The sequence below is a fragment of the Tigriopus californicus genome, chromosome 5, assembly GCF_007210705.1.
Source record: "Tigriopus californicus strain San Diego chromosome 5, Tcal_SD_v2.1, whole genome shotgun sequence".
Classification (NCBI taxonomy): domain Eukaryota; kingdom Metazoa; phylum Arthropoda; class Copepoda; order Harpacticoida; family Harpacticidae; genus Tigriopus; species Tigriopus californicus.
The window spans coordinates 10,987,566-10,999,609 of NC_081444.1; the positions used below are offsets into that span (position 1 = coordinate 10,987,566).

Consider the following 12,044-nt stretch of genomic DNA (forward strand, 5'->3'; position numbering starts at 1 on the left):
TGGAGGCAATCAAGAATCGACGCTACTCGCTAAAACACGTCCAAGGTGAGATTTGGCAATTAGGCCTCGATATTAAAGAATGAATGGTGTGTTTTGAACAGTTCGTGGAAATCCAGAAACTTTCTCCATTTAGAAACTTGTGATCTGATACGTTGATCCAGAGAGACCCATTATTGTACTTGTTGCTTCATGATTTGAAGGAGTCTAATTTAAGAGCTCTTCTGTACCTCACAACTTTCATCTCTTCCAAGGTCACATTGATTTTTAAAGTTTTTGCTGTCTTAAATTTGTAGCATAAAATATGGCAAATTTGAAGTTAATCCAACAATATCCAAGTTAAACGTAAAATACCTTTGCACGCAAAATCTAGAAGACTTTTAGTCCAAAGCACACTAGATCCGAGAATGTGTCTTAGAATAAAAAGCTACCTACATTGCTCGCGGATCGTCAACGTGCACTTTCATCGTTTTGTTGGCCAGTACTCCCCAAAATTTGTCATATTGATTTGACTTTCCCATTCTCCTTTCCTATGAGTATGATAAGTCATTTCATGAATGTTTTGCAATCTCATTTGCATTTAGTGTTAGCAATAAGAACTGAAAATTATTTTGGTTAATAAACCCTAATACTCTCCCACGGGGGTTAAAAATCATTTTTTAAAAATACTCAGACACATTTTAGCCTTTTTCTAGGACGCAAAATCAAAAGGTACGAACAACTTCCATATAACATGATTTATGTGATTCTAACTCAGATTAAAAACTTACATGCTTCAAAATGTATTAAGAGCTATGATCTTGAATGGAAATTCGAAGTGCATTAGTTGGCACTTAAATGCCAATTAGGATGTGATGTATCAAACTGTAAATGATGAGATTGTCCTTTTTTCCGGTTCAGCTCCTAAATGTCCCCGTTATTTGTGAACTTGAATGCCCAAATTTAAAAAGCTATTTTACAATCCCAGAAGTAAAAGATTATTGTAGTGCATAATCACATAGTAGTCCAACACGTGGCATACCATTGGTTAAAGCCTTTTAATATGTTGTTTCTTTGAAAAATCAATTGGAGGCGTTAGAAGTACACCTAATTTAACAATCCACGAAGATTTGAAGAATATCGATGAGATATCAAAAATGACGTTTCTATTCTGTTTCAACAAAGGCGTCAAGGAAAGCCCAAATCTATTAGATTGCCTATTGTATATGTTTTCTTCAGACTTACACATCTAAGTGATGTTTCAAAGCAAGGTGAGAAATTTTGAAATTATGCTACTTTTACCATATTGAAAATCGGTGTTATTTGTCTGGGCCTATTAAATCAGACAATCTATCTGAGGAATTTTGGAGCTAAAATGATAAAAAAGACAATTTGATCCCATTCAACCATGTAGTGATTTGATACGCCACATCGTAGTTAGTTTCAAGTGACAACTAAGTGTGCTCCCAATTTTTACCAAATAGGGTTTAAAACTTTAGGGTTTAGCATGTTTTTAGGCATGTGAGGTTTTACATAAGCTAGAATTCCATTAAACAAAAAGCTAGACTGAAGAATTGTGTCATATGATTCTTTTTTAATGGGGGGGGCAGAAAAATGCCAAGATATGGGTATTTCGGTCAAAACTTTTAGACATCTTGACCACAGTGCTCGTTGCTCGTATGCTTCTTTGTAGCATGCATGTAAATAAAAGTACGATCTGCCGCTTTAACAACTTCAATGGGCACACACCTGGGGTCATTCATCGGGGACTTTGTGATTATTAAGGATGTCTTTCATGATACGTAGCGAGGATATGCCTTCATTGGGACACCCATCATCTGATGGTAGGCTGAGCAAGAGATAAAACCGACAAAAACAAAACTACCATAAATGGACAATCTAGCCTGTAAAAGGGAGATTTTGGCAAGGTTCAGTTTGCTATTGCTATTCCTATTGATTGCACTCATCTGTGAATAATTGGTATGGTTTGGATATGAAAATATGCCTTTTGCATAACATGTACAGTGTAATTGTCTGGCAATTACTAAAAAGTCAAGGAAAAAGAGAATCTTATCATGATTTTGTGTATTCAGCCATTTCCCTCACAGTATCGTACTGCTACGTATTTTGGACTGACTTCATTCCATTGCAATTTCAAAATATTTCCTTCAAAGGGGGGTATTATTCCAAATATCATGCGCACCTTCGGTACTTCTTTGATGTATTTGCATGAGCCTGGAAACCACATCCGGTAGACCATATTGGCTAGAAACATGGTTTTTAATCTCATCCCTACACATTACCATGCCCCTTCCCTCGGGTCATCCCAAAGGGCCTAACATACACCACCGACTATCAATCAATTACTGATGCATAAGACTCTATTGTCCCACAAACTGATCATGAATGGGCTGAAAGCAGTGGGGATTTGATTACAGCTCCCGAGGAAGATGCGAAGGAACGTCAGCGCCAAAAGAAGACGCACTTTTTGAGCGAGTCTGATTATCGGAACAATGACCACGGCGCAATCATGGCCAGAATATTGGAGCGCCGGATCAATATGGCTTATGACAACGAGGATGAGAATGGGTCCATTGAGAGTGACAACGTCTCCAACACTACTTTTGACAGTGACGACCACGCCAATGAACCAGATGACACAACTAAGTCCAATAATCCCGGTCCATGCACTTCATTATAAACCCTTAACAAAGAGGGTTTGTTTCTCACAGGGAGCAACCCACTATCCAAATATGGAGCATGCCCGAGTTTCTTGCTTACATTGTTGTATGTCGATTTTGGAACACAAGCGCAAAGGTTACTTAGTTACTGCTCGTACATTGAACAGTCCAACCAATTGTTCATTCGGTAGTTCATCAATAAACCGAAGAAAGGCGTTAGCTTTTCATGTCCTCAGTTTCACAAGCACATTTCATTAATGTTATTGGACTTGTGTGTAAGAAAACGAAATAAGGTTCAGTCGTGGACTGGTCTGGGTGAGCATTTAAACCAGAGGCGTTTTGGTCATTTTTGACGAGCCAGTAATATTCGTGTTACAATTGAAAGAACTCACGATAAATAGATAAAACCTTCAGTGTGTGAATAATCATTACAATCGTTTAAGTATAGAGTACAACATGCCAACCCAACCTTGAAGATGTAGGCCTCCAGCAAGTAGTGTCACGTTAAGATCCAATGTAAAGTTACGATAAAAAATGGACTCGTCATAAACTAACTGGCAGGAAACGGTTTTGGCTCCAAATGTTGGTGAGGAGAAGCAAGTCCAAAGGGCAAGAGCATAAAATGTAATCGTTTTGCTCTAAATTGTGAAATGAATTCATCTAATCAAGAAGGACATCGGGAAGTATTGAGTGCAAGAACAGACCCAGAAAGATCAGCATGGATGTTGTGACAGGATTCATTGGTGTGTCATTCAATCTTCCACTCGAATGAGCTCCCGAGATTCCAAACAATTGACGCACTTGACATAAATGGCTCTCTTTCGATGGTCTGGTATTTGGTCACAAGTCCGTTCCACCAACGCCCAACAACTTGATTTGAATACGATGATGCACTTGACAATATCAAGACTCATCGAGGTCCAGGAGATAACCATCTTCACCTCGAGCACACAAACACAAGCGAGATCAAATCCTCTCCTTGTAATTGGATCATGTTTCAGCCACACGCTTGGTCGAACTAAACTCGTCGTGAATTACATTTCGCCTTTGGTCAACTTTGGTCATTTATTCGGGTTAGGAGGGTGGGCGGCCGATTATTTTATGGCTAATAGAATCCAAACAACCCCTCAGTTGACTTTGCAATCATGATCATGACAGAGCAAGGCTCTTCAACGTCTTCAGCGTCTTCAGCATCTTCCAACGAGGATGAAGTGATCGCTCCCCCCCGCGAGTTAGCTCCATCCAGAAGTACCAACCCTGGAATGTGCCAATCTCAACCGGTCTCGGTGAACCCTCCGAGGTCAAGACGATGCACTCCAATCCTACTGTGTCCTCTTCAGCCGAGTATCTTGGACCAGAATACCAACCTATCTTCATCTGACCTATATGAACCCCAATCCTCGAGGCCAGTGCAAGAACTCTCCCACCATGCCAAGAAGAAGACATCCAAGAAGATCTCTTTCCAAGAGCCCGTTGGTTTGCGAGCAATTGTGGAATATCCTTACGAACGTTACCAAGAATCTGAGGAACCTGGGAGTGAACGTGTTTGGCAACGGCAGAAAATCCGGAGTAAATCTGCGGTAGTGGCACCTTCTTTAGAGCCCGAGGATGTATCCCATCGGTCGAGGGAAAGCATCAATAGCATTGGTTCATATGGGCGGAAAGGCGGAGGAAAGTCCAGAAGTCACAGCATTTCGACCATCGGTAGTTTTCATTCCCAAGTTGATCCCGTGCAAATTGAGGACCTAATCGCTATGAAGACCCAGATTGACGAATTGGTCAGCATTTTGATGGAGAAAGAGGCCAAGCTTCAGGAACTGACGTCGAACTCCGAAGACGACAGGTACGTTTCCTACACTCCCAATGAAGCATTACGGATTCTGACGAGATGAAGAAGGAAAGTCAACATGATGTTTTGTAGGTAATGTACATTTGCAGATAAAAGCAATGGAGCACAAAAACGTACAATAAGTTTATATGTGTATCGTACAAGTAGGACGACTCTTTGTCATTGCCAGGTATCTTCCGCTATAGCGCTAACAATTGACGCTACAATTTACCATTAGCTTTTACTTTTTTTGATAGACATGTATTTTGGACCCTGTGTATAATGTGCTAGAAAGAGAAACATTCCGTTTTACTCTAATAAGAGAATGGGGAGGTAGTTTTAAAAATGCATGAACGGAAGACCATTTATGGCATGAACCTCGAGCCTCACTTTAATATGGATTCATAAAAAGCTAAGCTTGGATTTCAACTTATGAAAATGAAAATGAGTACCAACATGATTGTAAGATCCCTTATGAATTAAGAAGCTCTTCCTTTTACTGAACACGTTCAAACAAAGGAAAGTCAAAGCACGTCGTAACTTTGGATGCTTCTAGCAATAGATGGCAAAAGGTTGATACCGAAATCTTGCAGTTTAAACAAATATTCTCTTTAAGCTAATATAAAGTACCGCAAAGGAGAGTAAATAAATTTCAATTGTAGTTGATACCGTATTTGTGCACTTCCTTTCCGTTACCGGGAGTGAAATCCTCAATGTTTCGAGACGATTTCATATTTTTTGCTTTCAATTCTAAAAAATATCTCATCCCACACCAAGGGGTAAAAACTGACGGATCTGTCGATCTGTGTGCAAGTCTGAAAAAGTAAACATCGAGCTTGGATCCCACCGCTCGGCCAACTGAACTACATATCTTTAAAATTTCAGTCGTGTGATTTTCAATCTTTTGGCAAAAGCAAAAAATCAATTTATTAACAAAGAAGGAAAAAAGAAAAAAAAAACATTGCCATGGACAAACGCAGAAAATGATAAAAAAAGACACATAATTAAACATTACTGTTGCAAAATAGAAAAGTATAAATAAGACGTGGTATAGTGGTTAGCGCAATTTCTTAGGGTGAGAGAAGTCCCTGGTTCGAATCTCCTCCCCGACATTGCTCCAATGAAAACTTTTAGACGCTAACCAAACCCATAGACGGAGAACCAAAAATTGATACCGGACATGAATCTGCCAAACGGAATTTAGAAATAGACATTGTGATGGCTGACTTTCGCTGGCCGGGCGAGGGGGGCTCACCCTTCCGACCTTCCGACCCTAACACCCCAAACCAAAAATAAAATCACATTACCGGGTAATTACAGAAATGGCCGAGTTGGCGTTCAGATATTTTCGGTGTTGGCCATATCTATTGGGCACATCTTGGATGGAACCGTTTTGGCTTATCCATCGCCAGCGCTGCCTTCCATGTTTGAAAGTGCCATGGCTAACAATGCGTCCTCCAGCATTCATCCCAATCCCATGGAGGCCAATTTCATACGTAAGATCAGAGGAGGAAGGCTCAAAGATTAATTCCATATTAAGTTACTCAACCGTTGCCATGGCTATTCTTTTTTTCCACTCTAGGCAGCATTCACTCGGTCGGAGCCACATTGGCGTGCTTATTAGCCGGATTTGCCATGTCCTTATTGGGTCGACGAGGTGCCACCTTGTACTGTACAATTCCTGCGTACGTTTGTGGGTATTTGTTCATTGGTAGTGCGCCCTCGGTTTGGCTCATCATTCTGGGAAGGTTTCTTACCGGGATCGGCCTCGGCTTGACACTTTCCGTGCCCACTGTGTACATCGTGGAAATCACGAATCTACGTGTTCGAGGTACCTTGGGCGTGGTGCCCAATCTATTGTGCCAAATTGGGATCTTCGCCACTTATGTGTCCGGACGATGGTTGGATTGGAGTGGACTCGCTTTTTTGGGTAATGACAGCTAATGACCTCCAATTGTCATGACACAAAAGCCAACTCTAAGAGTCTCGTCCTACGTTCCCATCAATTGCAGCTTGTAGCGTTGGACTTCCTTTCTTTCTTGTGGTTTGGAACATTCCCGAGTCGCCCATTTATCTCAGTCGATGTGGACGAACGGAGGAAGCCACGAGGGTGACAACACTGCTTGATCTGAAAACAGCCTCACTTCCGGTGGACTGTCAACCGAAACAGAAACTAGACGGGGAGACGCACACTATCTTGGGTTCAATCAAGAAGCTGAAGAATCCTGAAGTATGGAAGCCCTTTCTTTGTGGTCTCGGGCTGATGTTTTTCTTTCAGGTGAGAGCGAATTAGATTTTAGGATTGACTTTGAGATCGATGAAACTTCCCAGGGTTCCCCCCAGGCGACGGCTTATCCTTTGTTAATTGGGTCCACGGTGGAACTTTTTCGAGAGGCTCACTTGGCCGTGGATGAGCACCTGGCCACTATCATTGTCGGCATCGTGATCGTACTGAACTCGATAGTAGCCATTCCTTTGGCGAGAAGTTACGACCGAAAGTCCTTACTTTTGGTCTCTGGCACAGGAACCGCCTCTTGTCTCTTTGTTTTAGGCACATTCTTCTACTTGAAAGACTTGGACATGATTGAGGGATATCTGACATGGATGCCAATCATTTCTTTCATTGTCTACATCGCCTTTTTTATGGTAAGCTACAACATGTTTGCCCTTCAAATACTTTTTGTGGTTATTGCCAACAGAATAAGGGAAAGCTCGGCAAATTATTAAGCTTCTGTTCCAACTTCCTGACAACTCTCCAGAGGAGGTTATTTTGGTACATGTCTGGCCATTCTGCACCTATATATTTAAAATGGATCCATATATTCACCACCTTTTTATTTTTAGTGCGGGTATGGTTCGGTTTCTTGGTTAGTGGTGGCAGAAGTACTGCCTACTTCTGAGCGCTCATTTGTTTATCCTCTGGCAATCAGTGGGACGTGGTTGTTCAATTTTGTCTTTGCTCACTCGTACATCCCCATGACACTGGCCATGAGCACGGCCGGAATCATGTGGTTCTATGCATCGCTCAGCTTTGTGGGCGTGGCTTTCGTGGCCTCGTGCATTCCCGAGACCCGAAACCAAACAGCAGAGCAGATTGCCCATTTCTACACTCAAGGATGGATCTTTTGTACGGATCCCAACAATGATATCAAGGCTAAAACTGACATCTCAGAAACATCTTTTGAACCCTAATAAAGAAGGCATACGAGTATGTGAATTTTTATATTTATTGGCTCCAATGTGTGAAATATATAATTTTGTACAAACAGATGCACGGGGCATGAACATCATCACGTGAAAGGAGAGGAGTCCGGAAGAGGGTCCCACAAAAAGGTAACAAATTACGCAATTACTCAATTAGGCAAAACATGAACCCATTTGGAGTTGCAAATCTGACTCGTTCAATTTTGACTTCCAAGTAACTTGTTAGATATAAACGAAGAGATGATGGGATTCCGAATCCATTCATTGGCTGGAATATCATTATGACTCCTTGAAGTAAGCTGTTGTAGTGCTGGACGACTAGAGGATGTTCCGAAATCAGGCTGAAAATAGATCCAATGGCGAATGTTCCGCAAAATGTTACTCAAAAAGATCAAGCAACCAATTATTCCTTTTTTACTCCGTTTATTCCGTATTCGTTTGAAGAAGAAAATACTCTTTATTACTGGATCGGACAAAGTATGCATGAAGTGGTCAAACAGCAGAAATTGTTCTTTCAAATATGGAGTTAAAAACAATGCCCCTCCAAACTGTGACGTTGATCAATTTGGAAGGGATAGAAAGCTCTTATTGGTACTAATTACCTTTAATGACACCATTTGTTTCCTCCGGAGCCAAGAATGTAGTGGCTGTTACGGTGTTGGTCAGTCCTGTTCTGGCGCCAGATCCTGGATCATTCTTGGAATTGGACCCATTCTCTTGGGAATGGCTGAGTAGATTCTGACTGACATCACCATTGAGATTGTCTTCCTCATCAGAGGAATGTTGGTCCGAGGGAGTCCGAGTTCCACGGGCATAATGAATGGCACACATCACCAACGACCCAATAATAGGTGGGCATCCGGCGGCCAAGAAAGCCACAGTGTAATTACCCAAGTAGTCGTAGAGCATTCCTGAAAGCACCCACGAGGGTGACAAATGAGCCGTCTGATCCCATCCAACGAAAAACGAATCCCTCGAGAGTTCATTTCTCCCCAAACAGTACTGAATGGAGGCCTAATTAAGGTCTCTTTCGAAAGAGCTCAGAATGGCAATAATTTGTCTTATCAAATGAATGTCGCAAATACCTTTGTTTGTGGCCTTAAAAATACTACTCCTCAGTTCGCTTTCCGCATCGAGTAAATTTAGGTTTTAGCTTGGTAGAGGTAGAGGTAGAGGTGATTTCCCTCGGAAATGTATCGTTTGTAAATTATTATACATTTTACATGGTTATATCCAAAGGGCGATTTCAAAGAGCGAACCGCAAGAGGCAGTTGCTTTTTTGCGTTGCAATTAAAATTTTTAGGATAAAAAGCTAGTTCTTGATTATCAAACTTTCATACTTGAAATGTCCTCTTGAATCCCAACTTGCCAGATAGCAGGATGATTGAGAATGCAATTAAGGACTTGTAGCTAGCAATGTACCTGCAACAGGGGGTCCAATCGTCAAAGGGAATGAGCACATCCCCAAGATGAATCCGATGGCTTGGGATGCACCTACGGGTCCGCAAATATCGAAGGCGATGGGTCCAAACATAGTGATAAAACATCCATCGAACACACCCATAACTAGGGCAAACGCGATCATGGCCTCGAAGGTGTAAGGCGCAAAATAGGGAGCGGCCGTGAGTAGCATTGTGCAAATGCCAATGCATACGAACGATATTTGTTGCAGAAAGATCCGGTTCACTCCAGGGAGGTCGGCAATGCGGCCAAATACGATCCGGCCCAGGCCAGAGGTCACGCCAATGCACATCACCAAGCTACTGCCATTCTTCTCGGGCAAGATGTCCTTCACATATTTAACCTAAAGTAAAGTAAACTAAGCATCAGAAGCATCAAAATCCCATGCCACAAATTTGTCGTTTTCCATTTCGACCTTTGGCAATTTGTGGCGCGCATGACTAGCTTTGCATTCACGTCTTTTGATCTAAATATTCCCAATTTAACTCTCTCAACGATTGAGTTCGTTTCAGAGATGTGATTGTACTTACAATGTGCACATACGGCACGAAATATCCAAACAGAGCGCAGGGTACGGCTAAAGCCCAAATCACATATTTCGGGTTTTTCCAATTATGGACGTTCACAATTTTGGCCACACAGGTCTGACTGTCGTCGACTGGAAGTGGGGGCATCAACGGAGCAAAGGTCAAGGCGGCCAACATCAGGAAGAACGTGAGGAAGGCCAGAAATCGGAAGCAATTGACCAACTGCAAGGAATAAGAACAAGGAAAATTTGTCAGTCGGAGACCTATTCAGGACACAGCTTGGATTGGAGTACGTAATGCAGGATAATAAGGGAGCATCGGTTAATGAAATGGTAAGCAGACTTAATGAAGGAAAGACACAAGCTAACTAGGACCAAAATTCAAGGACTTCAAAAAACGCAATAGGAAACGAAAAAATTGTAATTGAATTCGCCAGTAAATTTGTCCAAATTAAGATTTGACACTTTACTCAAATAACTTGATCAATAGCCAGTAAATGCAGGCTCACACAATGAGGCTAAATGTGTTCAAGATTTGCTCGAAGCCAGTATATCCAATGAAGTCCAGAAATAGACGTTTGAAACAAAACCTCGCACAAAGAGGCACAAGAAGTCATTACTCCATCCAGACAACACATTTAGCTGCCAAGCGATGCCGAGTTCTAGCCATGTTAGCGGAATCAAATTTCTTTTGACCTCCCGGATTTTGTTCTTACTGTTCAAGCACAAGAAGATTCATTTCAAAACATCGAGATCAACAAAACGCAGAAAACAAGATGCAACAAAACCGATACAAAAACAGAACCTTCAAGTCAAGTGGTAAACAAAAAAGCGAGCTTTTTCAAGTGATCTCACCCCCCAACTTGAAAGTAGCCCTTCAAGAATGTATGGCATCATGACGGTAAATAAGGAACTTCCAGCGGTCACCAACCCATTGACAACGCCCATGCGTCGCTTGAAGTAGTGGCCCAAAATGACCAAGGATGGAGTATAACATAACGAGGAGCCCCCTCCAAACATCACGCCATAGGTGAGGTACAATATGTCAATCTGAAAGAAAACAAAAAAAAAGCATTCCAATGAAGTATTAGAGTGGAACCCCTGGCCAAATATGCTTACATGATTAACGAAGAATGAGGAGAGGAGCATCCCTAGGAAGGCTACAAATCCGCCAAAAAATGCCGTTTTCCGGATTCCGAACTGGTCGGCCAAGATTCCGGAAACTGGGGATAAAAAGAAAGTAGCCCCCACAGCCACTGACCCAACCAAAGAAGCCTTGGTTGCTGCAGCCTTATCATCGTGATACTGTTCGCAGAGGTAAACGAAGATCACGCCAAACGAGTTAATAGTGCCAAAAATAATACCATTGGTAAGGAAGCTCGCAATCAAAACCAGCCATGCCTAGAGGAAAACAAAGGAGAAATAAAATTCAAATCAGGTTCTTAGTATCAATTTCAAGAAGAATGACAAGCCATCGTTTCGAACAATTTGCTCGGCAACCCTTTTAGTGCTCAAAGGGTTGAAGGACCGTTAGAGCCAATGAGTGCCGAGAAGGAATCTTGAATTTGTCGGCAGTACGAATTTGTGGTCAAGTTGACCTAATTTAGTTCAAGGTTTGCGTGGTTTGCCCACCACAATGGTCAACTTCGGAAGAAGAAATATCCTTGGTCATGTCCATTTATGCTCAGCTACGACAGATAATTATGGTACAATGAGCAGGAGACTCAATCATAATCGTGACAGAAATTGGTCGACCCTGGGGGCTTGATATTTTCCGCAACATGATGGTCGGTACAAATGCGTATGTTTATTCCAGCTCATTCCACTTCAATTATTTCATTGGTGGCCAATTTCTACCTCTCTTTTGCCCCATAGGTACACCAGTCTGAACGGAATGTAGCGCATTAGTCTTAGTTTCTCTTACCCAAAAGCCTCCATCGGGTGGCGTGAATCCTTTGGTGACGTAGTGCTCTTTGGTACTGTTGGCAATGACAGCCTCTGGAGATATGCTAACTCGCCGGCTGACCGAGGTCTCTTCTGAATTGTCGCGCATCATAATGGGCACCAAATTGGAGGATCCAGACGAGGACACGATGCTGCTCCCCTCCTCTTCGCTGTATTGAATCAAACTCTGATCTTGGTCCTCAATTAGAGGCTGAGTTTGACTGGCCGAAGGCTTCAAGTCCATGGTTGAGCTGAAACGAAATGAGGATTACCGTCAATCTCGATCCATATGCGGATATCTAAAACATCTCGCCAGCCAGCCACCTACTGTACGTATGTAGGGTAAAGCTCCAATTCTCAGAGGTCTCCCCAAGCCATCTGTGAAAAGCGCCCATAGCTGAACTTTAAGTAGTTAATAAAACTC

General features: G+C 42.1%; 2 protein-coding genes across 4 annotated transcripts in view; one reads left to right on the forward strand and one right to left on the reverse strand.

The window, feature by feature from the left end:
• The first annotated feature begins 4,364 nt into the window (after positions 1-4,364).
• Positions 4,365-7,696, forward strand: LOC131881346 (facilitated trehalose transporter Tret1-like). Its single transcript, XM_059228186.1, has 5 exons — positions 4,365-5,981; positions 6,068-6,415; positions 6,498-6,763; positions 6,829-7,131; positions 7,330-7,696. The coding sequence occupies exons 1-5, from the start codon at positions 5,909-5,911 to the stop codon at positions 7,675-7,677; spliced, it is 1,338 nt and encodes a 445-aa protein (XP_059084169.1). The 5' UTR covers positions 4,365-5,908; the 3' UTR covers positions 7,678-7,696.
• The window catches only part of LOC131881344 (monocarboxylate transporter 10-like), an 8,222-nt gene continuing 3,872 nt past the window's right edge, over positions 7,695-12,044 (reverse strand). For 2 of the 3 annotated variants that reach the window (XM_059228183.1, XM_059228184.1), the window contains exons 2-7: positions 11,601-11,871; positions 10,796-11,077; positions 10,532-10,726; positions 9,681-9,899; positions 9,112-9,493; positions 8,043-8,600 (exon numbers count right to left, since the gene is read on the reverse strand). In XM_059228183.1, the coding sequence (XP_059084166.1) occupies positions 8,284-8,600; positions 9,112-9,493; positions 9,681-9,899; positions 10,532-10,726; positions 10,796-11,077; positions 11,601-11,864 (1,659 nt within the window). In that variant the 5' untranslated portion in view covers positions 11,865-11,871 and the 3' untranslated portion in view covers positions 8,043-8,283. The other variant, XM_059228185.1, reaches the window with a different exon arrangement.

Bases quoted from the DNA above. Each gene is read 5' to 3' on its own strand.
- LOC131881346 (XM_059228186.1), top strand. From the start codon at position 5,909: ATGTTTGAAAGTGCCATGGCTAACAATGCGTCCTCCAGCATTCATCCC. The intron at 5,982-6,067 runs GTAAGATCAGAG...TTTCCACTCTAG, and splicing joins CATGGAGGCCAATTTCATAC to GCAGCATTCACTCGGTCGGA. The intron at 7,132-7,329 runs GTAAGCTACAAC...TTTTATTTTTAG, and splicing joins TCTACATCGCCTTTTTTATG to TGCGGGTATGGTTCGGTTTC.